This window comes from Nymphaea colorata, chromosome 10 (assembly GCF_008831285.2).
Source record: "Nymphaea colorata isolate Beijing-Zhang1983 chromosome 10, ASM883128v2, whole genome shotgun sequence".
NCBI lineage: Eukaryota > Viridiplantae > Streptophyta > Magnoliopsida > Nymphaeales > Nymphaeaceae > Nymphaea > Nymphaea colorata.
The window spans coordinates 11,658,761-11,683,996 of record NC_045147.1 but is presented as its reverse complement, the minus strand read 5'-3'; the positions used below and the strand labels follow the sequence as shown (position 1 = coordinate 11,683,996).

The window sequence follows — 25,236 nt, the reverse complement described above, 5'->3', positions numbered from 1 at the left end:
TCAATCAATGGGAAACCCGGGGATGGGGCTCACCCAAGTTAATGAATCAGCCAAATTGGAGTCGACATGGCCAACTTGTCCATAAAGGCCTGTCAAATAATTAACAGAAGACCACCCGCCGACCGTGAAAATTGCCTCTCATACACCATCGCCATCTGAGAAATTATTTCCTAACGATAACATGGGGCCCGAGAGTGAGGCTGTCAAAGCGATGCAGGTAAACAATGCAATTATTATAAATGTTGAGGTAAATTGGAAGTTCTTGGGAGCGGTGGAGCTAGCAGGGGGGCGGGAGGGTTACGGCCCTTCTTGATATTTTTAAAAATTCAAACAAAATTATAAATTTTAGTTTAATTTAATTGAAAATTTATATTTTGACTCTTGTTAAAATTTTGAAACTATAATTCTGCTTCCACAAAACAAAACAAAAAATTAACTCCTTCAAATATATTTTAGGAAAAGTCCCCACTCCCTATATAATTTCTCTCTCTCAATCATGTTAGGAAACCAAATATGTTTTATTTTATTCCAATTGAAATGGAATGTATGTGTGGTAAGCAAACGCGATCCAATATGTGCCACATAATTTAAAAATCCCTATCTTTTGTCTTGTAGGAATTGAAAGCTAAGGGAAATAATAATAGAAATTGAAAAATGTCAACGTACTAACCCGACCAAAAATTGCCACAAACGCGTCTTCTTATCATATTTTTAGCCAATTTCATATCAATCATGATTAGGGTTCTGAACAAATTTGGCTCTATGCGCCACTTAATACAGATGTAAAATGACCAATGCCCCTATCATGCGAAAGACAAATCCTCATAAAAGGTCTAAAGTATGAAGGTAAATAAAAATAAATAAATCCCCCAAATATCTAATTTCTCTTTTCAGAAATGACAAAAATGACTCGAAATTCATTGGTGTATGTATGTTGGTTGCTTTCGCTTTCGCCTATAAAGTGTTCAATAAATTTATTCCAAAAATTTAAACAATTTCATAAAGCACTAGAGCATAGTTTTTTATAAATCTTCTTCATGTTTTAAAATAAACTCAATAGACACTCACAAATTGTTCTTTTGTCCAAACACCCACTGTAAATGACATTTTTGGTGTGTATAAGAGCGTTGAAAATAGTGGTCTTTCAACTAAGAAGGGCTGGTCAGATTTTCTTAAGATTTCATTTAAGAAGGCAAATATTTACTTGCATAAATGTTCATTTGTTATTCTTAAATGAGTTGAAACACAGAAATTCGAATTCATCTGCACACAAATATATTCATAGTAAAGCTTTGAACTTCTCTGCTCCATGGGATTTTGGATGGGAATAATATATACAAGTCATGGTGACATGCTAGAATTTGGTATTCAATCGAACTAACCTATAGTAAACGGATAACTCAAATTCAAGCATGATTGCTTTCAATTATTTGACATGCTGAAGCACGTATCTCACGTGGAGAGATGTATGAACTTAGAATAAATGCTAATGTAGAAGAAGTAGATGATAACTTCACATAAAGCCAACGAAGACATATTGGTCGCGAGAGAGCCGCGGGAAGGGAGCTCATGTTCTCAGTAAGGGAGCTCATGTTCACCAAATTGTGAATCCTAGCATATTGGTCCGATTATATATATATATATTATCATCCTGCATCTTTCGAGGCTGTCGGCGCTTTCTCATAAAGGTAGACAAGGGAGGACAAAAATGGTGAGAGCAGTGAAGAATTTTAGTTGATTTATTTAGGATGTTTAGAAATTAAGCATGCAGCAGGGGCTACTTTGGTTCGATTTCTTCTTTGCTGTTTCTGAACTTGATCAAAGCGTTCAGCAATTCAGAAGTTAGCCACTGTGAGAGTAATTACGCCAAAGCAGCCGCTGTTCTGTGCTACAATGAAATCACAGATCTATGGTGTTTGTTTTCTTGGTTGCAGGCAGAAGATGGAGCAGAGTGGTGGAGTGAGGAGACGGTGGCGGTGGTGACGGGAGCGAGCAGAGGGATCGGGCTGGAGGTGTGCAGGCAGCTCGCAGACAAGGGGCTCACCGTCGTCATGACTGCTCGCAAGCCGCAGGAGCGACTCTCAGAACCTGCTCAACTCTTCCTGCAAGAAGCAGCGGAAGCAGGGAAGAAGAAGATCATCTTCCACACTCTGGATATCACTCAGCAGCAGAGTGTGATGGATTTCGTCGATTGGTTGAAGCAACATGTTGGATTCGTCGATATTCTGGTAAACTTTTTTACATGTTGTGTTGGAAGGAGATCACTGATCCTTGTGTTTATCAGGTGATGGATCTGCATGGTTTGACTGTAGGTAAATAATGCTGGTGTTAACAACTCGGCGATAGATTGGGGCGCCGTGGAAAGTGACGATAACGACAAAAGAGCTGTCATGGTACTCTCTGTTCTCCCTCTCTATTGTCAACGAGAGCAGTGGATCTATCGCTGTTTGAATACCGAACGTGGCTCACATGGACATAGAGATCGCATTGCGTGTACAGACATCTGGGATTAGAGTTTTTTTTTTTATATAAAGTAATTCAGATTTTTTAAACTTTTTCACAATTTTATTATTTTCAAAAGTTTTTTTTTATTTTATTGAGTGTATTTTAACCATTGCACAATTTTTCAAACTGTTGGGGGTTGAGGGTCTTCTCTCTCTTCCTCTCTTCCAAAACTGTTGTGTAGCATAGCTGGTCGGACCATAGGTGTTAAGAGTGTAGTCCCGCAGCACTTGGATAATGTGTTTTAGTCGGCGTTGAGAGTACAAAGGGTCTTATTCGGTGTTGAGATTACTAGGGGTCTTAGAGAGTACAAGGGTTGAAGGTGAAGCCCTATAAACTTTCAGGACAACGGGGTTGCATAGTAGTGAAGTCAAAAAAAAATGTTGGAGAGGCACTTGTTTAAAAATACTTAAATTTGATGGGGCACTATATATATACATATATATTTAAAAATAAAGAATTTTAAAAAAATTGAAGTCCGCAACTGCCCACGTCAATCACAATGTCCCTAAGCCACTGGGGTTGCCGGTTGCATCCTCTCTCTCTCTCTTTCCCTAATCTAAAAAAATAAGCTAATATTTCATATTGATAATCGCATGACACCTCCTTGAATGGTCTACAACTTGCTTTTTTTATTGTTTATTGAAACTGGACGTCATGTGAGCACAATTGGCAGCAAGAGAATTTTGTAGACCGGTTTCCAACTTCAACAGCATACTGGCCATTTAAACAATATGTGATGCTTTAAGCAAGGATTCTATGCGATGAATTCCTTTTCTTAGATCAATTTGCCAAAGTTGTTAATTGGAAAACCTAATTGCATGTGTGAGGACTAGATTAGATGAATGGATGCCTATAACTTTTTCCTTGAATAATCTGGTATCCGGGCCTTTCAATATTCAGAAATTTTAGGCGGTTGATCTTTCATTCTTAAAAATGCATTGCTAGATATCACAATGGACGGTTTTAAAGAATTTTTTTCAAGTTTGTGTTTTATTTAATTATTTTCTATGGGTCAGGAATTAAGGGGAAAAACTTGTGCATTATATTGCTAGTGGATTGTGCAGTCAGATGAGCTAAATGAATTTGAGAGTTAGAGAGGTAGATTTAATACTCCCATGAAATATTATGTCTGAGAGAAAAATCTTCCGTATCTACTTCACCTTCCTGTTAAATTCAAATTATTTTTACATCAAAATAAAGAAAAAGAACTTACGCACATATTCACACACACACACATATTCAGGTCCACAAACTCATTATGTCAACCACTCAGCGCCATTGGTATTGAGTCAGAAATAAATCTTTTGTTTGTGAAACCTTTTTCGGTAAGCCTGCATTGGGCCGGACTGGCCCGATAACGGGCTCGGGTCAGCTTGATAACGGGTCGAGCTCGGGCCAGCCCGACATCCAAAAACGGGGCTCAGCCTGATTAAATTTTAAAAATATATTTTTTAATATAAGATAATATATAAATATAATTAATTGTGATAAAATAATATATATATATATATATATATATATTAATAAAAAGATTTAAAAAACCAATTATCGGGCCTGAATGGAGTTTATCGGGCCGGGCCGGGTCCCTTTTTCCCGAGCCTGAGTAGAGTCGGGTAACCGAGTACCCCGCGGCGGCCCAGCCCGGTGCGCAGCCTCACTTTTCGGTTTCCCTAATCAGGTTTTTTAAATTATGTTTCATAATAAGTAGTAGGAATGCCTATGCTTGAGTACATATCCGGTTGCCTAGCACTCAAGCTGGACACTGTATAGATTTGGTGCCCATGACTGCTATCTGAACATTGAATATTTTTTGTTTTAAAGAAGCGAGAAGGTAATTAAAATTTTTTTTAAATGAAAAAATTTAATTAAAATGATTTTAATTTAAAAATGAAAAGCAAATACGGTGGTAAGTGTTACCTCACTAAGATTTTATAACAAGTGGGCCGACAAATTGCAGTTGTCGGATTATTTATTAAAGCAATACGGCTTCATGCGCTCAATATGGCTACCTTTCTAGTTGTGTGCCATGAATCAGCATTTTTTACCAAAAAGGAAAAATTACAAGGAGAAGGTTGTCTAAGGGGTGTAGTTCAATTACGTCTTTGAAGTTTGAATATCATAGCTGCTATCACGTTTCAGTAATGTTATTACTATAAATTGCAAACAGTAGTAAGCGTGATACTCGAATTGAAAGGTGACTTCATGTCCACTCAAGTCTCAAAGCAAACCAAAACCTTCAAGACACGAGGATATGGCGTTGATACGTTTACATAAAAGACGGTTTCTCTCAAGTAAACATTTTCTCTCAAGCAAACATTAAAAAGGAAAAAAAAAATCCTCAATCTTAAAAGCTACCAGAAAGGAATGTATATTAACAGCCCACCATCTTTTTAAGTAGGCTCACAGCCGTCAATTTCTAAGTTCGCATGTGAGTATGTGTTGAATACTATTGAGTTCGTGTTGTTGTTTGAAATTAACTTGCAAGTCTACGCAAACACGATTTGCTCGAAATAAGCAGTCAAGGTGATGTTTGCCGTGCCCCTAACTAGGGCTATCCCTCCTGTAAGGACAGAATTCATGCTTTAGGTGTTTGGTTATTGTGCATATGGGGATGATGATCTTGAGCCTTGAAAAGCTACCTAATTAAGGTAGTGTAAATGCTAAGGGCTCGTTTATTAGTAGTAACTCATTGTTACTGTCTCATAAAGTTATTCCAAAAAATTGTTTAAATTAATAAAACATAATGTTTGATAAATATGTCTTATTGCTATCTTGGGGCGGAGGCTGGTGTGAGCTACATGTAGGCAATTGCCCACACTAACATTAAAAAACTTTTTATTTTTATATTAATGTTTCTGAGATTTTTTTTTTTCATTTATACATTGGTGCTCCTTAAAAATTTAAAATTTTATAAATAGTACCTTTTAGCCAAAAGTTTTTTTACTCTGAGCAAGTGGCTTTCAAGGCACACCCAAGAGATCAGCAGCCAAGCCGATAACCATGCATGCACATTGGTCAACATGCATTTAAGTTCCCAAGTCAATATTGTTATCACTCATAGGATTGTACCATATATCACGCCCATTAATGGAATGAAAAGGTAACTACAAATAATTCAAAAAGAAAATTTATCACAGCCCTACCAGTCCAATAACTTTTGTTGGCCTCATAAAATTCATGCCACTATTTTAATGTCGGCTGACGTGAAAGGATGCTTGTCTGTAAGTCGGTATTTTTATCAGTTATAGGACTCCTGGTCAGATTGGTAGGCCGGTGAAAGTTTGGTCATCAATTTGATTCGTGTGAGTGTCATTCATTTTGACTGTAAATAGTAGTTACACAACATTCTAGTTTACATGTGTATGGCTTTTCACTCAAGTCTTGAATCAGCCCTAAACCCTAACCCTATAAACATGATAAAAAGAGAGAGCAGATCTCAACCTCCCATATATCACCATCTTCTAAAAGAATTTCAACTAATCGTGCCACAGTCTAGCGTTTCTGTTCAACTTCCTCAGACAAGATGAGTTCGAACCGGAGTGTGAACTTGTTTACTCAAACGAGATGGATTCGAGTTGAGTATGTCGAGTCATGTACTGTTCATTAGCCGACCCACTAGAAAACATAGATACAATTTAATAAATGAGCACTTATAGAACAGGTGATTAGGGTGCTGAAGAGTTGATAGATCTCAGAACACTCAAGTCACCACAAAAACAAAAAAAAAAAACAGTTAAAATTTTAATTATCCTTCTCCATTAACCTTGCGAAAACGATTTTGCACAGGGACATCTTGTATGGGCGAACGGGACCTCAGACAGATACAAGTCGGCTAGGGGCTGCCTGGAGACCAACTTCTATGGAACCAAGAGGTTGACCAAGGCTTTGCTCCCTCTCCTGCGCCCCTCTTCTCACAAGCCAAGGATTGTCAACGTCTCATCCAGATATGGGCTACTGTGGGTAAGACTCCCATTCTTGAATATTAACTTTTACTAATACTTCATATTAGTAAGGTTAGATTTCAAGAAAAAACATTTTAAATGTCATATTTAAAGGGTCTGGATTTTGTCTCTGACCTATCTGGTTTCTACCAATCACTATATATATAGACAATTCTATCCTAGCTTTCTTAAAATGAAAGTTACACATTCTAAAATGTAAAAAATTACTTGGGAATGAGGTTTGTGAATAGATCAACGATGTTGGTGTCGCAGCCTCTAAGGGATGAAGAGTTAAGGAAGCAACTGTGCCATACGGTGAACTTAACAGAGGAAAAGATCGATCAGGTGTTGGACATGTTTCTTGAAGATGTGAAGTCTGAGAAGGGGATGGACAGGTGGCCCAGTAACCTTCCCACTTACTCCATCTCCAAGATTTCGTTGAATGCATACACGAGGCTCTTGGCCCTTCAATTGCATGACAAAGCTTGCGTCAACAGCGTGCACCCTGGCTACGTGATGACTGATATGAACTTTGGCATCGGCGATATCTCTCCGGCCGAAGGCGCCGCCTATTTGGTGCGCGTTGCTCTCCTCCCTCCCGGTGGACCTTCCGGCCACAACTTCCTCGAGAGCAAGGATGTTGGCTTTTAATGATCACCAAATAGCTTTCGGTTTCCAAGCCAAACTTGTTGTGTTTGTTTGATTTTCGTGCTCAATAAGTGAGCAGTGGACCGCTGGTCATCTATCTACAGGCTCGTGAATCCGTCCCAATATCTTTCATTTATGTTTCTTCATTTCTGGATACTTTGTGATGTAATTGCAATTTCATCGTTTAAAAATCTTCAGTAGGTTGCATTTTAGTTGGACATTCTGCAGAGTTTCATTACTAAAACGAATCTGAGTTGGGTCACTAATTTGCACTTAGGTTCCCATTTGCCAACCGAATCACAATTTTTTTTAACTTTTTCTCAAGCTATAATACCTTCCAACTCTAGAAAAATGTTCGTGGTTGATTATGAGGAAGAGGTAACGGAGAAGCTCAAAACGCATAATGAAAGGAAGAGGATGTAGCTTACGACCCCTTAGCCCAAATCAACAAAGCCCTCCTTGCAGCCAGATTTTGCCGCATTGTTAACAGTAGTTCTTCCCATTCCTACCGGCATTTTAGAAGGTACAGGCCGGAATATTTCAATGTGGGCTTACGAAATCTCTTTCTGGTTAATTTCAGCTGTATCTCCTTTCAATCTCATTATGATTCTGCTCTTTATTGTTTTGCCGTGTAGAATTCGCTCCTGGTTTCTTATCTCCAGTGTCGTGCTGTGTTTCTCCCACAGGCGATCCTGCTCTTTATTGTCCTGCCTATAGAATTCGCTCAGCGTCCAAACGTGTTTTTCCCACAGCCTTGTTGCCATACATGTAGCAAAGTTATCCTTGTAATTTCAAAACATGTTTGGCCAAAGGAACACTCTAAACATTGGGATATATCCATGCAATACAAAAATGCAGAACCGAAATGCAGTCTGTGAGTCTGCCCCAATCTTTTGATGAGGGATTTGGTTCATTATGTGTACTTTTCCACAAGTAGGAAAGTGCAGCTACTCAACATGAAATTACAGTTAGTCAAACTTAATAAAACAAACCGCTGCACTAGCATTTTTGTGGTGGGTCAGACAGAAAGAGAAAACAGTTATTTTATAGGTCTATGTAAAAAGTATCCGTGTTTCTGCTACGTTGGGCGAAATTTCACAGCACAATTGGCCTTCTGCCAAATCAAGGATATTTTCTGTACATCCATCTTTACTAATATATAGAGATTTTCTCCAGTACAATATCATGTCTGATCTCTATCTTAATTATCCAATGTCCAAATGCAATTTACCCAAGTAATCTTGAATATGATACTTGACGAGTGACGATATGGTTCCTTCACATCAATATAAGATCTTCTGAAGTGTTTCTGTAGTAGAAGGAGAATGTCAAGCTTATATTTAGTGAACAATGTTGTGCATTAGTGGTGATCAGCTACGAAACCAGAGTCTCAAATTATGCAATGTAACTTGAACCTGCCTCGGAAAATGCAACCAACATAAAAAAAAAAGGGTCAAAATTTTGGTAGTAGAAGCTAGTTGTGCACTCCGAACATAGATTAAAAACTACCTCTTAAACTCCCCTTCCCTCCCTCTCCGTGCACACACACACACACACACACATATGAATGTTTGTAATGCATGTACAGTTGATATAAGATTGCACTAAATGATCTGAACAGATACCATTTTCAGATATGACCATATGAAGATATGGTTTGATATACTAAATCAGCAGCCAAAAAAAATCAACCCAGTACATGAAAATCAATCTTCAAGATGGGATAATAAAAACGTTCTGACGAGCCCTAAGGCCATTATATAAATCTGAAAATTACAATTGTGGAGAACATTAAAAGCAAAATTAGAAACCAACAATGATCAAATGGACAGGATAGTGCATCTCAGGACAAGTAAGGTCATCTAACACGCCCAACAAGAGCACTCGCACTGCCATCATTTAGGTGGACCCTGCCTATTGATTCTCCATTATATAAGATATTTCGAATAATATTTCTTACTTGACTCAGTGGCAGTGCATTGGCAAAATCAGCTTCTGTAATTCCAGTAATTTCACTTCTGAAAAAATACAAAGTTTATCAATCAGTTCATAGAAACCAAACATTTAGATGCCCTATCCAAAGACATGCAGTACCTATAATCTGAGACAGCAATCTCATGTTGGACATAGGCCAGAAAAAGCACTTCTTTGTCTTCATCAACAAGACAAATTCCTTGCATAAAGATCCAATGTTCCATCACTCCCCCCTCCAAACATCTCACAATCTAAGGCAGCCACTCAACGAAGTTAGTGGTTCTAGTGCACAAAGATACAAGAGAGAACTGATTCATCACACACTGCTATTAAGAAGTAAAAATGAGTAGAAACTAGCAGACTTGTTGGAGCTATCAGATCCTCCCACCTGTTTTTCTGTTTTCTCACATGCCCCTTATGGTTAAGGTGGCCAATGAAAATAGGACCAGAATCAACTGGCTTGCATAATTTTAGGTGGGTGATTGTGTATTTCCAATGTCCATTGGTTGCACCACGTGTATCAATGATGCGCAAATAATATGTGCCAGTGCATCCTCGAGGAGCAAATATTTCTGCACACATGGTCATTGGTATTGGACCTGGAACAGAAGAATTTATCCTAAGAAACAAAAGAAAGCAAAACAACAAATCTGACACATCTTTAAATCAATTCCTACCTGTCAGATGCTCTGTCAATGACTCAAAGCATTTGCAGATGTGCCCTTTTCTTGTACTCTGTAGCATGCTGGGCATAGTAGTCAAACTGCCGACAAGGATTTTCGCCTTTTTTCCTCGCCTAAAAGACTATCAGCATTGGCATCCTTGTCATTCTTGAAGCAGCATAAGCAGATCAAAAATTTGCTAACGTTCACTGAACTTTTCACCTGCTGAAGAGTAACTTCACCCACCACTCGTTTTACACACAACCCCAGCAAATTTAGAAAATCTCACTTTTAAATCCTTGGCCATATCCCTTCTTCCAGAATGATGCAGATTCTTCACCAACTTCACAAATACAGGGAAATTTGGCTTCAGTCCTTTCTCCATCATCTCCACCAGAATCGAGTATCCATCCACAAATTTTCCTGATTTCTGAAACAGACTAGCAAGCAGACTATAGTTCATATTCGCCGAAGATTTATCCTTGTAACACATCTCAGCCACAAATCTATGAGCACCATGAACCTGACCAGAGTAGAAGTATCCTTTCACAAATGCAGCATAAGTAGTGAATCGAGGGCTTAGCCCTTCGAGCAGCATTCTGTCCAGGAACTCAGTCGCAAAATCCATCCTCCCGATTCTACAAGCATGATAAGCAATTATTTCATATGTAATCTCATCTGGTTGATATCCTGAATGCTCCATTATCTCAATGAGTTCACAAGCTTCAGCAATCTTCCCACTCTTGCATAGACTTCCCAGCAGAAAATTATACGATTTGACATTTGGATCACACCCCATTCCTTTCATCTCATCAAGAAGATGCCTCGCATCTTCAAAACTGCCATTTCGACACTTTGCGCCTATCAACAGATTGTAGTAAGAGGTCCTTTTAGCCGTCTTTTCCATGACGAGGACAGCCAAGTCAAACAAACTAGCCCTTGAGAGATAGCTGATCAAGCTGTGGATGCCTGACTTACAGCAACCACCACTGGCCGAATTCACGATCTCCACAACCCGAGCAACTGAATCCTTGGTCAATGGGTTCTTCACCAAAAAAACCAAATGCTTGCTCATCCAAACACTATCCCAATGCTGACACTTCCAAATCAGAGTCCTCATGGATTTAAAATCCCCTATCCTGCACCAAGTAAACGAGTGCAAGACATTGGCACATTAAAATGTGAATACAAACAATGCATATTCCTAAATGATATGGGACAAAAATTTAATTTTAGCAAAAATTAGTAAAATTCAAAATATAGCTTAAGGCAGTCCGAGAAGTATCATTACAAAAAGAAAAAAAGAGCTCAAGGTTCAACGGAACATTTTTCTAACCCATTAGACTCAGAAGGATGCTCACACGCTCAAGTACCAATCACAAAACATTAGATACCTGCTATCACTTCTATGCTTTAACGAGAAAAAAAAATTATGAAGCTGCTAAGATATGCTAAAATTGATGCTTCAAGGAGAATGGTGTGACCTGTAAGAATTCTAAATTTATCACCGGAGATGTTAAAATGATATATGTCACATAAAAACAAATACAATTAATTCTGTTTTCTTGAGTCCAACTGTAGTACATGGCATGTAATCTCTCGAATCACCATGGGTCCTTATAGAAGTAAGATCAGCAATGGACTTCTTACCATATGTTCCTTTACTGCTAGACATTCTACCAGACCACTTCGGCTACCACTTATTCACTTCTATCCTTCTCGTGTTTCCATTTCGCCTTATGTTCTTGAGCAAGAATGATCAACAAGGATCTTTAAATTGACAGTAGTATTTCCTTCAGGTAACCATGCTACAAGGCTGCTTTCAACCACAATGTATATAATTATTTTCTCTTACTTCCTCTAGCCCTTCTGGAACAGATCAAATGACTAAACTGCCTGTGAAGTAGAATCTGTTCCTGAATCACTTCAAGGGCTTGATACTCCCACAACACATAATTAATCCCACAGCTCCTCCATCAATTGTTTTCCACATAAGACCATCATTCATTTCATACCAACCACAATAGGACACAAACATAATAGAGACTCGTCCTACAAACTCTCATCGGGCTTTCTGTGAAAATAAATCCAGCATGATTCATAGATGTCATTAGACAAGCACAAATCAATCCCCTTAGTAAGAGGTATCAAGAAGCCATCGTAAAAGCCGAAGTGCATTCGATGAAATGCCTCACCCACTCTTTCAGTGTTTATTTGCGAGGTGAACCATGATTGAGCTCTCCTTTTTCTTGCTGTGTCTGCAAGTCACCAAGTTTTGCCGAACAGTCAACTCTCAAGAGAGTTGGGACCCTCGTGTAGAGAGAGAAAAAGGGGCTGGCTTCCGGCAGCTACTTAAACAAAATAAGTAAAAAAAATGAACAAAAGCAGTCGGCCATGGGGCCGACTGAAACCGGGGCTGCTCCGGCAGCCCCTTCGTGGAGGAAACGGGCTGCCCTCCGGCAGCTCCATAAGCAAAAAGGCAAAAAAACCACATACATAGAAGCAGTCGGCCATGGGGCCGATTGAAAGGGAAACCTCGCCAAATGCATCGGCCGTGGAGCCAAAGCAAAACGCGAGAGCGAGAGAGAGGGAGAGAGAGAGAGGGGTACCGGTGCGAGCAAGAGGAGAGCGTCGAGGGAGGTGGCCGGACAGGGCTTCCAGTAGCCCTGAGATCAGGGGAGAGGCGGCCGAGAGCGGGTGTGAGGGGTAGCGAGTGGAGAGCGGGAGGCGGTTGGGGGCTTCGTGAGGAGAGAGATAGTGAACATGTCTAAAAGGAGGTCCTCTTCATATATCAGATTTCGAACCCTCGACGTTGCATTACGCTACCATTTGGTACCACCACAAGGGCTCAGGCGCACCTCCGTCACCCCCGATTTCGATATATATCGGACGGTTAGAGTCAGTTAATTTTTTTTTTTTATATGTCTTCTGGATTTTATATCTACCCAACATTTATTGAGAAAAGGGATTTTTCATAAATTTTATGATAACCATAATTAACGTTAGGGGTCGTAATTAACGCTAGGGGTCGGGCTGAGTAACTGGTACCATGTAAGCGACCCAACTTGAGCCTGAAAAAAAAAAAGCACTGGGCTGACCCGATCAATGATCAATTATCAGACTAGTTTGGGTGGGCCCAATAATATTTTTTAAATATATACTTTGTTGCTTTTTATATATAATTATAATATTTTATTATAATTAATTATATTTATATATTATTTTATATTAAAAATATAATTCTTAATTCAATCAAGTTGGGCCAAGCCGGGCAGGGCTTGGGTTTTAAGTGTCGGCCCGAACCTGAGCTCAGGTTTCAGCCAGCCTAAACCCGACTCATTTTCGAGTCGGGCTTATGCCCAAGCTTAACCATAATTTTCCTAATAATTGAGACTTAATTTTAACTTTAAGGAGGATGGGTGTTGTCCATATATGCCACAAATTGCATATATATATCACAAAACCAGTGAATGAAAATAAAATTGGATTTTAACAATAGCTATCATTCTTCAGTTAACAAAATAGATTATGTAACTGAAATATGTACATAGCAACTATCCATGACAGGTCCTCAAATGAGATCAAATAATTACCCTTGCCAATGACAAATTTTAGCCATACAAACAGTGGGGGAGACAAGTGTGGGTTGATGCAGCCGAGTGCGTGCATACTAAAATTTTAGTCATTTTTGTTTATTTAAATGAGTGTTCCTTCAAGTTCAAAATATATATCATTAGCGCCCCTCTAAATACAAAGAGTGTTAGCTGTAAAAGTCGGGCGTATAGAAAAGAATGAATACTGCCCTTCCTGAAAAATTTTTTGTCCCATAGTCCATAGATAAGATGAATAGGAGAGCTCAAAATGTTTCATGAGGAGGGCCAAATTAAAGTTTCTAAATTTTGACATGGACCGAAATATCATTTTCAAAATTTTTATATAAGACAAGTAACATTTTCTAAAATTTACATGTAAATTTTTTTAAAAAAAATTAAGGTGGGATCAAGGCCCATGTGAGCCCCTTTGGCTCCGCCCCTATGACTAAACACCTATTTTCCAAGTCAACTTGTTTTGTTGTAAAAACATGGTCTTAAAGAACATTAGTGAGTGGAACTTGTTTTGTTGTAAAAACAGGGTCGTAAAGAACATTAGTGAGTGGTGAAGTAAAAAACATTTCTGGGTGAAGGACACTCTAAGTTTAATCTCAAATTTTAAGGAATACTCATATGTAAAAAGGAAAAAATTACCTATTATACTTGTATAGTCACAAAAAACACATTTTTTTCAATAAAAATGCGAAAAAAACGTGATAAATTAACTAGCCATCTAAAACTAAAAAAAATGCGTTTTTAAAAAAAAACGGTAAAAACGAAAAAAATGCATTTTAACACTTTTTTCAGTGTTTTTTTCAGTTTTTTTTAGTTTTTTCATTTTTTTTAGTTTTTTAATGTCAAACAATTTTTTTCATTTCCTATTTTTTATTTATTGAAAATATACTTATTCTTTTGATGTTTGTGTTATTATTTTCTTAATTATTTTATGTTTCTCTCATTTTTTGTTATTAAAATTTTTAAAAATTTATGTATTTTTTTCATTTTTTTTTAAGTTCACTGTATTCTATCCGAAAAAAACCTCAACTAGACGTTATTTGTGACTATAGTTGTAATAAACCAACAAGTTGTTTATATCATTATTTCCGTGCTTGATATGAATGTAATCTTTTGGACACAACGTGACACGGCCAAAAGTAGTAGGGCGAACAATACCCACTGATTTTATCGCCGTTCCAGGATTTCAGTATATATGTCCGGTTACAGTTAAATATTATATTAAGACTGTTGAATCTGGATGATGATCAGATAAAGAGAGGACTATGACCTTCACTCGGATGATGGGATTAAGGGTAGATTCACACGGGTTCCAATCGGCCTCATTTTAATCTATTTTTATAAAACTCGAGTTTCTGAATGTAGTTGGCGAAGTTGCAATTAATCGGTGAATCGGTTCTAAAAATTAACAGGCAAAATTATTAAAATATTCCTGAAAAAGTACAAAAATTAAGTAAAGATTAAAAATGCTTTAAAATATTTAAAAATAGTAAAAAAAAAAGACGCACAGGTAGCTATCGTTCTTGATCAGCCAGTGAATAGATTGATACTGGTCGATTTTTCTAACATTATTCCCACCTACCAATTAAGCCTAATCTCATACATACACTCTTAATGGGAGTCGGTCAATTTTTGCAACATTATTCATGGCTACCAATTGAACCCTAATTGCTCCCAACGATTTTTGTGACATTTACCTACCAATTGAACTGCCCATCAAACACGTAGCTGATCATGGATAGAACCTCTTGTCGTATCTTGATTTTTCCACTTACAACTGTCCCATCAATAAATGAATGAAGCCCCACAACTACCAAGCATGCTGTCTTAATTTTTGTTTTTTTTTGGCCTCCCAAACTGAGTTGACGCATGGAGTGACCTCAAGGTGTTAGCCAAAAGCAGTTTGATATGATTTGGTGCACAGATTCATGTGTTTGGGGTCAAGCCAGTGAAAGCGAGGCAGAGGATGTTAGGAAAGACGTAGCATTTTATTGGCAACTTGGCCATAGTTTCCATCTTCCCAAAACCAGTTTGGAAGATTGTTGCCAAGTGCAAGATCGTAGGAGCCAGAACTCTCCACGCGAATGGTAAGAGCGCAGATCCTCATGAAAGTAGAACGCCCACAAGCGAAACTCTTGCGTCAAGGAAATTTAATTTGTCGAATCGCTCTACAACCTACCGAAGAAGCTGCCGATCTTGTGTGCGCTCCGACTTATCAGAAAGATGTGGTTCTATTTTGGCTGCAGGAAGCGGAGTGGTGGAGTGGGGAGACGGTGGCGGTGGTGACGGGAGGGAACAGAGGGATCGGGCTGGAGGTGTGCCGGCAGCTCGCAGGCAAGGGGCTCACCGTCATCATGACTGCTCGTCAGCCACAGGAGCAACTCTCAGTCCCTGCTCAACAGTTCCTGCAAGAAGGAGCGAGGAAGAAGGTCATCTTCCACACCCTGGATATTACTCAACCGCAGAGTGTGATGGATTTCGTCCACTGGTTGAAGCTACGTGTTGGGTTCGTCGACATTCTGGTAAGCGGAAACCAAAGTTGGTAGCTGATCTTCAATAAGTTTTCATCTCCTGAACCTTTCCAAATTCCTACCCTTACAAAAGCTAACCTCCATTTTTTCTTATAAAATTGTGCTTTAATTTGATAAGAGTTTATTATATCTAATTTAACCTAATTTTTTGACTTGGTTTTGCATTGCCTTTATGTTATGGGAGCATATATGAAAAGAAGGCCTCCTCAAGTCTTGGAGGATCCATTTTTTATAGTATTGAAGACATCTTTTTCCTCATTCTTTGCAGTAAAGTTGCTTTAAAAATACAGAATATTCCACTATACAGTTTTCGTTCATTAAGGATCAGAAAATATTTTTGCTGCTCTAGATAAACAATGCCGCTATTCAAACGGCAGTGGTAGATTGGAAGTTCTTGGAACACAACAATGTGGACGCAAGAACCTTTCTGGTACTCTCTCTCCCTCTCTCGAAACTGATCTCTGTATTTTGTTCTCTTTGTTAACATCTTGTTTGGAGGCTTGAATCTCTCACGCTCACAGTGTGCTTGTGAAACCCGCGGCCCTTTTGAGAAACAAGAACTGATATCGATGGTGCAGGTGAACTTCACGTGTGCTGGTGGGACATCGGAGAGTTACGAATCAGCAAAGGAATGCATAGACACCAACTACTATGGAACCAAGAGGCTGACTGACGCCTTACTCCCTTTCCTCCGCCCCTCTCCTTACAAGTCCAGGATTGTCATGGTGTCTGCCCTTGCAGGACAGTTATGTGTGAGTCTTTTAAAATATCCATGTATGTACTTATGTTGCAGTATAAATAGCACAAGCAGTACTAGTAGTAACCTTTTTAGAATGTAGTATTATTTCCTTCCTATTATATGCCAAAAAGCATGATTCATTTAGCTCTTGATTCAATCCGCATAGGCGTTCATCTTTGTTGTCGTGCTATATTTCATGCTAAAAATTCCTGACTCCATACGTCCATCTCTGTTGTTTTCTTCAGATTGGTATGGTCTATTAGATCTTCTATGTCATAGAATCAGAACAATTAGAAAAAATTGCGACGTCAATGTAACCCGCATTTTAACATAGGAAAATGTGTGAGAAGTCTCGAACAGTTTGGAGATGATTGGTAAAAATTGGAATGAAACAAGTGGTTTATTCCTTCTCTAGAACGTGCATAAAGTACTTTACCTTGGATACCTAATTGACTAATATACTTGAGGCTACCAAAACGATAAAACGACCTATAATAATAGGAAATTTACACCAGCCACATAGTTTTCGTTCAACTGACTGCTAATTCTCATTCAACTATTTCTAGTTGAGTGGGAGGTTAATAATTCACTGCTCAAAAAAGAGGTCCTCCCGCCTTTTGGGTTTTAAACTACATAGGCATCAATGGTAGCAATAGTGCGCCCTTCAACCTAAGTACCACAATCCACCACCTTGAAACATAGAAGTATAGCACACATATGAATCGAACTACATACATGTCTTTAGCCCAATCAGTTACACTATGTTTGTTGAAGCATTTCTTTTGCCAAGCATCACGATATGATGACGAGGATGTTGATATCCTTTTCATGTGTGAGGAGGATGCTGCCATGTGCATGGGTACTTGACAAGCCAACTAACAATTACACGTGATGAAAAGTCAACTTTAATGTGTTTGGTTTGCTCATGGAGGATCACATAGTACAATTACCAGTTGTTGAGTGATCCCCCATTAATGAAGCAACTTGGCATCCTCCCCATGTGCCACAATGAACAAAATACCCAAAAAAAAAAAACCATAGCCTTAGACTAATGAGATCAAAAAATCATATTGGTAGAAATGAAGTTGGACAGGATTATTGTCTTGCCAAATCACAATCTACGATTTTGGCATGCATACGTTTGCAATAGCCAGTGCAGTTTATACATCAAATTCCAAGTTTAGAATTATGCTTCAACCGATATTGCCAAATGTTAGGGTCATTTAAACTCAAAGAAAGGGCAACAAGACTAGCATCTCAACGTCATATCAACTATTGAAAAGTTTGCTAATCCAAATTATAGTCATTGAGCGATGGTCTTGCATAAACAAGAGTTTCCACTAAATACAGTATCACACTTAGAATCTTGAAAAAAGTTGAACAACTGAAATAAATGAGGCTCAATGAAACGTCGGGAACAAATATGGTATTTTAGGGGCTGTTTGGCAATAGTAACATTTTGTTACTATCTCATGAATCTACCTCAAACATTGAGGTATGTTTGAGAAACACTGTAATACAATGTTCCATAAATATGTCTAATCTTTGAGGTGAATTCATGAAATAGTAAAAAATTGTTCCCATTGCCAAACAGCCGCAGTTGAAATGCTTGGTGAATGCTTTATGAATGTACCCCATAGATTGAGGTAGATTCATAGAACACTTGTTTTATTATTTTATTAACATTATATCTTATTTTTTATGGAATATTCATGTAACACTCACAAAATGTTTGTTGCTGCAGAATATCCCATTAAAAATGAAGTTCTTTAGTACAATAACACATCTCCAATGGATGACTATGGTTGCATGAATTTCATTGCATAGGCAAATAGGTGGGAAGGTGGCTTGTTGTGTAGGTTAAAAATTTGTGGGTTATGTGGTTAGGGGCACTTGTGTTAAGGACCCAACCATGAGGTAAGGACCCAAACATGAGGCAAGGATGTAAAAGCCAAAAATATGTTACCTACAAGATTTGCTATTGGTTCTTATGGATTTTGGGCTTTTATATAAGATATACTCAACAAACCTTTGAATGAGTTCATGTAGAAAATGATAAGTCTCATGGGATGACTTCACGGTCAAGTTCATATTTAGAGATGCCATTGCAATCGCTTGGAGCCCTCCACGTTTGGTACTTCTCTATTTACACCCAATTGGTTCAAAATATTGCCTGCACCAGTGTCATGGTCGGCTGCCATCTTAACTTAATGCTCAATAGTGTAGAAAGAGCTATGTCGAAGTGCACAAATTAAACAAGCATGACCATGATACATATATGTGTGTGTGTGTGTGTGTTTGTATACTCAAAAACTATGTAAAAGTTTTAACAAATTTGTGATGTCGCATAGATTCAGATGACCTCTTCATTGTAAAGGAACCACATTGTTCACATGCCATGTTCTTGTATCCAGAGAACATGCATGGTAAAGAATTCACACATGATCGCATGTTGAATTCGTTGCACATTGTTTAGGTGCCGAATACTAACATGTGGTCTGGGTTACTTTTTTTAACAAGTAAACGACATAATCTAGTTGCTTCATCAGTATGTAAGGGATGAAGAGTTGAGAAGGCAACTGTCAGAGACAGAAGGCTTGACAGAGCAGAAGATCGATGGGGTACTGAACCTGTTCTTGGAGGACCTCAAGTCTGAGAAGGCCACGGAGAAGTGGCCACTCAAGATGCCTGCTTACTCCATTTCCAAGGCTTCCCTGAATGCATACGTGAGGCTCCTGAGCCATCGGCTGAAGGGCATAGTTTGTGTGAACAGCGTTCACCCTGGGATCGTGAGAACCGATATGACGGATTTTATAGGCAATCTCTCCCCCACTGAAGCGGCTGAGAATGTGTTGCGTGTTGCTCTCTTCCCTGTTGGTGGTCCGTCTGGACACAATTTCTTGGAACGTGAGGACTCTGAGTTCTGATGTCCATCAAGCTCAGACCAATAGTAAACCCCAAGTTTATGTAAGTACTTCGATTATGTACTGTTTGCATCATGTCCACTATTATGTGTATGGATCATGGTGATGACTCAGTCATGAGCTCCTGTGTATTGAAGTTTGGTGTAGTGGTTTCCAACTTGGATTGCAATTGGATACATTAAGATAATACTAAATGTAGAGACTTAATCGAATGTTCTTAGACACGGCAAAAAGTGCTATTTTCATGCTGTTTGTTATTGTTTTTTTTTTTGTTAGTTTTTCTTTTATGCCACTCGTATCTTTTTCTTTGACTCTGTTGATTGGCGACGCCTTGTCACCACATTTTGTTTTGAATGAATTTTCATTTTATCGGCGGCTAATCATATTTTTAATTAATTTTTACTCTCTCTCTCTCTCTCTATATATATATATATATATATTGCAACTCGGCAAATGAAAATGGAGGACTGTTTGCAAATGAAAATGCTTGCAAAACCTCAAATCGATATTCTTGTCGTGGGACATGATGCCCTTTCCAAGTAGCAAAAGGATTTGACATCAATCTTACTGTTAGAAGATAGTAAAATTTCATAGCATGGTGTGGACTTCATATAACGAAGGATCCGAAAAACATTACAACATGACAAGAACCATTCCTTAAATACTTTTATCCATGAAATTTATTCTACAATTAACGTGATTTTGAAATCTATACAGATATGCATCCGTTAACAGCATGGGAAAATATGGAGAACAGCCCTCTATTTGGTGGTTGGATTCTCCCACTGCTCAGCGCCTGCATTAAATAATTATCTGTTTGGTTCAGATAAGGCACAAATATTCTATAACTGAATATGGATATGATGAATTTGCTCAGCTCTTGTGCTTCATGAATGAGAGCTAACATTCATGGAATACGAAAAATATATTATTATTGTTGTCAAACGGTTACTTTAGTATAAATGGGTGTCTATGTTTGAAAATCTTTAAAAAAAAATTAAAGTCTAAAATGCCAAAACTCTTTCATTAAAGTGAACAAATAAGTCTCTTGAAAGGGTAAAATGAAAAATATTAAAATATTAAAAGACTAAAATATACATAATTTTTCAAAATTTATAAAATGTCATTGCCTCCTTCATTTTTTTTTTGTGTATATCTATTGCGTGCACACAGATGTGTCTGCAACTCAATCTTAATTTACTTCTCCCAAAGCTGGTAAGATACACACTCCACTATTGACTAAAGTCTAAAATGCCTTTCATTAAAGTGAAAAAGAAACGATTATGAAAGGATAAAATAAAATTTATAAAAATATTAAAGGACTAAAATGTACATAATTTAAAAAAAGAAAATCTTAGATGCCACTGCCACCTTTTTCTTTTTCTCTAGTGCATATTGTAGAGAAAGTTGTGCATGCAGCAAAGGAGCAAGGGATATTTTTGTAATTTTATTAAAATTTACAATTTTTTTTACTTTTTTTATTTTGATTTTTATCTTGAAAAGTTATTTTAGTCATTAATGCATGTAACTAATTTTTACATATTTATTGTGTGCACGCAACGTAACGATCGACAAGTCAATTAGCTAGGGTGCTTTTTTACTTTTTATGGATTTTTATTTTTATCTTGAAAAGGTAGTAGTGAATATAACTAGTTTTGACATATTTGTTAGTGTGCACGCAACGCAACTATGACAAGTCAATTAACGAGGGTCCTACAACTTATATAAATGCGCGAGGTGACTATTCATGTTGGCGTGCTCATGCTTAGACATACTTCCTGCTTCGATTGAATTTCCTTCCTACTCAGTTTCCGATTAATCCTTCTATTTTCACAATAAGCTTGTGATAGATTGTCCCATAGTTGCGCTAATTGCAGGAACAGTACTTTCCAGGAAAATGGTGAGCTTCTCCTCATGAAATGGCCCTAGTGCGAACTTGGGCGTTTACTTTATGCCACGTAGGGAAGAAGGCTCCGATCCCTTGAGCTTCGATGAGAAAGATATGATACTTTTTTGTGTTGTTGCAGGAAGCAAAGGGATCAGAGTGGTGGAGTGGAGAGACGGTGGCGGTGGTGACGGGAGGGAACAGAGGGATCGGGCTGGAGGTGTGCCGGCAGCTCGCAGACAAGGGGCTCACCGTCATCATGACTGCTCGTCAGCCACAGGAGCAACTCTCAGTCCCTGCTCAACAGTTCCTGCAAGAAGCAGCAGAAGCAAAGAGGAAGAATGTCATCTTCCACACTCTGGATATCACTCAACAGCAAAGTGTGCTGGATTTCGTCGACTGGTTGAAATTACGTGTTGGGTTAGTCGACATTCTGGTAAGCATAAAGTAGGTCTACAGCACATAGCGGAGGTGGTAAGCATAAATGAAATCTCGTAGGTCTACTGCCCTAGCACTCACTATGCCACTGGTCTACAGTATGCAATCATGTTCTTTTGTTAAATGTCTTCAGCAGCAGCTAGGCGTACGTGCAATTTGTTCTTAAAAAATGTGTGCTTCAAATTTGATAAAAACTTTACTATATATATATATATATATATTATAACCAATTTTGTTGTGTTGACACAACTTGGTTTTATTTTTGTTCCAAAGAGGAAGATTGTAGATGTTTTTTCAATTTTTTCCTCAAAAGAATTATCGATAATTGTAGATGTCTTCTTATGTTTAGATGTTACTTTGAGAATCTGCCCGGTTAGACAAAATATCTGCCCAGAAAAAACAATGAAATTCTTGATAAAAAATGGTTTTGCGAAATTAGTATTTTCCCAGAAAACTAAAAAGTTGGGCACAAAATTTTTCAAGAAACATTCTAGTGCAAGCACAAAACTTGCAAGCACAAAACTAAGGGATGAGCGGTTTTTCTACAAATTGAAACTTTGAAAACCCTATAAACAAATGGGGTGAAGGGCATTCTGTAGATAAACTACTATGGACAAAAGATATCACTCGATCGTCACGAAAGGTTTAACTTTCTCGAATTCAGTAGAATATTAAACTCTCCTCAGGCTAATCAGGCGCCCTAAGAAGCCATTATGATGAAGAAATATTCTTTTTTTTCTTTACATTGAGAATGCCACAATTATGACCTACCATAATTAACTATGGTTTGCACAAATGAAATAATTCTATACAGAAAGGACCAACAGTTTATCCAAACGACAATAATTGGATTTGATTGAATTTTCCAACCACCATATAGTGGAAAGCACCATGTAAAAGCACTTTAAATGAAATTCACCTACAAAATATTTGCCCTTGAATTTTAAAGAATTTTCTGCTCTTACTTTTTTTTTTTTAATGTACCAAAATTCTTCACTGCTTTAATAAGAACATATTTTGTTGATGTAGGTAAACAATGCTGCCATTCAAAAGGCAGAGGTACACTGGAAGTTCATGGAACACAACAATGTGGACCCCAATACATTTCTGGTCTCTTTCTCTCTCTTTCTATATATATATATATATATATATATATATATATATATATATAAAATGCTGGCTAGAGCAACAGGCAGGGTTGGGTGGCATGTAATGACCACATTCTCCATTTCAGTCTTCAAGAGTGTTTATCTTCAAGAGTGTTTATCCTGATGGTATTGAAGCGTGTTAATCTTATGATTAGGCATAGTTCTGTCGAGTGGACCGGCTATTGTCCTCTTCCTCCCTTCTCCCCACTTCACACCACCCCCAACTTCTGCTCTTTATGCGTGTTTGTATGTATGTGTGTAACCCAACTTCTGAATTTTCAGAAACTAGAAGAACACATGATACTTTATCTGTATAGTAGTTTTTGAAGGATTAATTAGTGATACCAAACCAACCATTCCTACTTCATGTCTTCGGGATCTGTCCCCATCAAAACATTATCTTGTTTAAAGTTCACATTTTTACCTAGCACTGATATTGGTGTTGCAGTCGAACTTCGACTACGGGGGTGGGACAAGGGAGAGTTATGAATCAGCAAAGGAGTGCATAGACACCAACTACTATGGAACCGTGAAGCTTACCGAGGCCTTACTCCCTTTCCTCCGCCTCTCCCCTCACAATGCCAGGATTGTCATGGTGTCTTCCATTGCAGGACTGCTATGTGTGAGTTCTAACACTGCCGTACTATTTACAATAGCAGCAGTAGCATCAAACTTGATAGCATAAGTAGTTTCTGCTCTACAAAATTCTTCTCTTTCATTCAGTTGTGCTCCATTAAATTTCTCTTGATGTGTTGGTAGTTTAAGGTGTCCTTTCCCTGCTTCAAACATAATCGGGTTGTTTCATCAGTATGTTAGGGATGAAGGGTTGAGGAAGCAACTGTCGGAGACAGAGGGCTTGACAGAGCAGAAGATCGATGGGGTACTGAACCTGTTCTTGGAGGACCTCAAGTCTGAGAAGGCCATGGAGAAGTGGCCACTCAAGTTGCCTGCTTACTCCATTTCCAAGGCTTCCTTGAACGCATACGGGAGGCTTTTAGCCCTTCAGTTGAATGGCGTAGCTTATGTGAACAGTGTGCACCCTGGGGCCGTGAAAACTAATATGACGGATTCTACAGGCAACCTCTCACCCATTGAAGGAGCCGAGAACGTCGTGCGAGTTGCTCTCTTCTCCGTTGATGGTCCTTCCGGACACAATTTCATGGAATGCGAGGACTCTCAGTTCTGATGGCCACCAAGGACAGTTCAATCCGAACTCTGCCTACACTAGTAGTTTGATTATGTAAATAACGTCAAAATACTGTTATCTACATTATAATTATGTAGCCAAAGTGCTCCATGATACCGGCATTATCTGGATATGAAACGTTGCTTGATTACAGGGGTAGTCCTTCGTATATACTGTTTTTTTTTGTTTGGATTTCTTGGGTTGTAATTGAATACTCTGATGGTTCTATCGAAATCAAAAGTGTGCACTCAACCAAGGCCACCCTAAGTGGCTGATCAAGCTCTTGCGAACACAGTTTCCTCGGTTGTTTTATCAGTAGTATTAAGAAGAAAAATTGTTGCCTAGATATGTCGGATGGCAAGGATATACACGTACGTAGATGAGATGGTTCTGGAGTCATATGTAGATATGTGGCTCTATTCTTGAGATTGTTTATAAGAAATTTAATGTCTAGCTAGCTTCTTCAATTTTCTAGCCATTTCTCTCCCTTTTTCTTGCTTTCCTCGACCTACTGGTTGTGTGTGTCTACGACTACGATGCCAGATTTGTGTGCATAAATCTAAGCCGTGTAACCTTGTAACAACACGGAATGAATTATCTACTCTCGTGAAGAATCGTTGAAGAAGGTTGACATATCGCGGTTATCTCACCAAACCATGCTTTTCCATTTGCGTGTGTGGCCCTTGTTGCTTCCGATCTCCCCTCATTGTCGTAAATATAAATTCTAACATGGTATCAGAGTTTATTTTTGTTCAATCGGCTGTTATTAGATGAATATCTTCTAGCATGGAATCAAAGCTTATTTTTGTTAAATCAGCCGTTGTTAGATCAATATCTTTGCATCCTGTAAAATTCAATAACAACAACTATCTTTTATGAAGGTCATAAATTGAACCAGCCATATATAGTCAGCACCTTCTCAAATGCAACGGTGCTTCAACTCTTGCCCCTGGCAAGTTCCTGGTTAAAGGTTATAATAAGAAAGATCTGGCTTTTCATACATGGAGGAGGGTTGATTAGCTTGCTATAAGCTGGATTAATGCTACTGTC

At 38.3% G+C, this 25,236-nt stretch overlaps 4 protein-coding genes across 5 annotated transcripts; 3 read left to right on the top strand and 1 right to left on the bottom strand.

Annotated features, from left to right (window-relative positions):
- Positions 1 to 1,528: 1,528 nt before the first annotated feature.
- LOC116261846 (short-chain dehydrogenase/reductase 2b-like) lies at positions 1,529 to 7,307 on the top strand. The gene is made up of 5 exons (XM_031640739.1): positions 1,529 to 1,711; positions 1,935 to 2,228; positions 2,313 to 2,393; positions 6,292 to 6,465; positions 6,720 to 7,307. The coding sequence occupies exons 1-5, from the start codon at positions 1,709 to 1,711 to the stop codon at positions 7,095 to 7,097; spliced, it is 930 nt and encodes a 309-aa protein (XP_031496599.1). The 5' UTR covers positions 1,529 to 1,708; the 3' UTR covers positions 7,098 to 7,307.
- A 1,487-nt stretch (positions 7,308 to 8,794) lies between these two features.
- On the bottom strand, positions 8,795 to 12,469 carry LOC116261879 (pentatricopeptide repeat-containing protein At1g09900-like). Its single transcript, XM_031640793.2, has 5 exons — positions 12,340 to 12,469; positions 9,746 to 10,869; positions 9,457 to 9,667; positions 9,189 to 9,319; positions 8,795 to 9,112 (listed from the first exon to the last, which is right to left on the bottom strand). Exon 2 carries the CDS (start codon positions 10,848 to 10,850, stop codon positions 9,969 to 9,971), a length of 882 nt encoding a protein of 293 aa, XP_031496653.1. The 5' UTR covers positions 10,851 to 10,869; positions 12,340 to 12,469; the 3' UTR covers positions 8,795 to 9,112; positions 9,189 to 9,319; positions 9,457 to 9,667; positions 9,746 to 9,968.
- Positions 12,470 to 15,252: 2,783 nt separating this feature from the next.
- LOC116261851 (short-chain dehydrogenase/reductase 2b-like) lies at positions 15,253 to 19,807 on the top strand. The gene is made up of 5 exons (XM_031640748.2): positions 15,253 to 15,422; positions 15,582 to 15,857; positions 16,216 to 16,296; positions 16,445 to 16,618; positions 19,155 to 19,807. Exons 1-5 carry the CDS (start codon positions 15,420 to 15,422, stop codon positions 19,530 to 19,532), a joined length of 912 nt encoding a protein of 303 aa, XP_031496608.1. The 5' UTR covers positions 15,253 to 15,419; the 3' UTR covers positions 19,533 to 19,807.
- Positions 19,808 to 21,270: 1,463 nt separating this feature from the next.
- On the top strand, positions 21,271 to 24,337 carry LOC116261849 (short-chain dehydrogenase/reductase 2b-like). 2 transcript variants are annotated; one of them, XM_031640743.2, is made up of 5 exons: positions 21,271 to 21,429; positions 21,557 to 21,850; positions 22,882 to 22,962; positions 23,449 to 23,622; positions 23,809 to 24,337. In XM_031640743.2, the coding sequence occupies exons 1-5, from the start codon at positions 21,427 to 21,429 to the stop codon at positions 24,184 to 24,186; spliced, it is 930 nt and encodes a 309-aa protein (XP_031496603.1). In that variant the 5' UTR covers positions 21,271 to 21,426; the 3' UTR covers positions 24,187 to 24,337. The 2 variants fall into 2 exon arrangements, with proteins under 2 accessions (XP_031496603.1, XP_031496605.1); XM_031640745.2 differs by lacking the exon at positions 22,882 to 22,962.
- Positions 24,338 to 25,236: the final 899 nt, after the last annotated feature.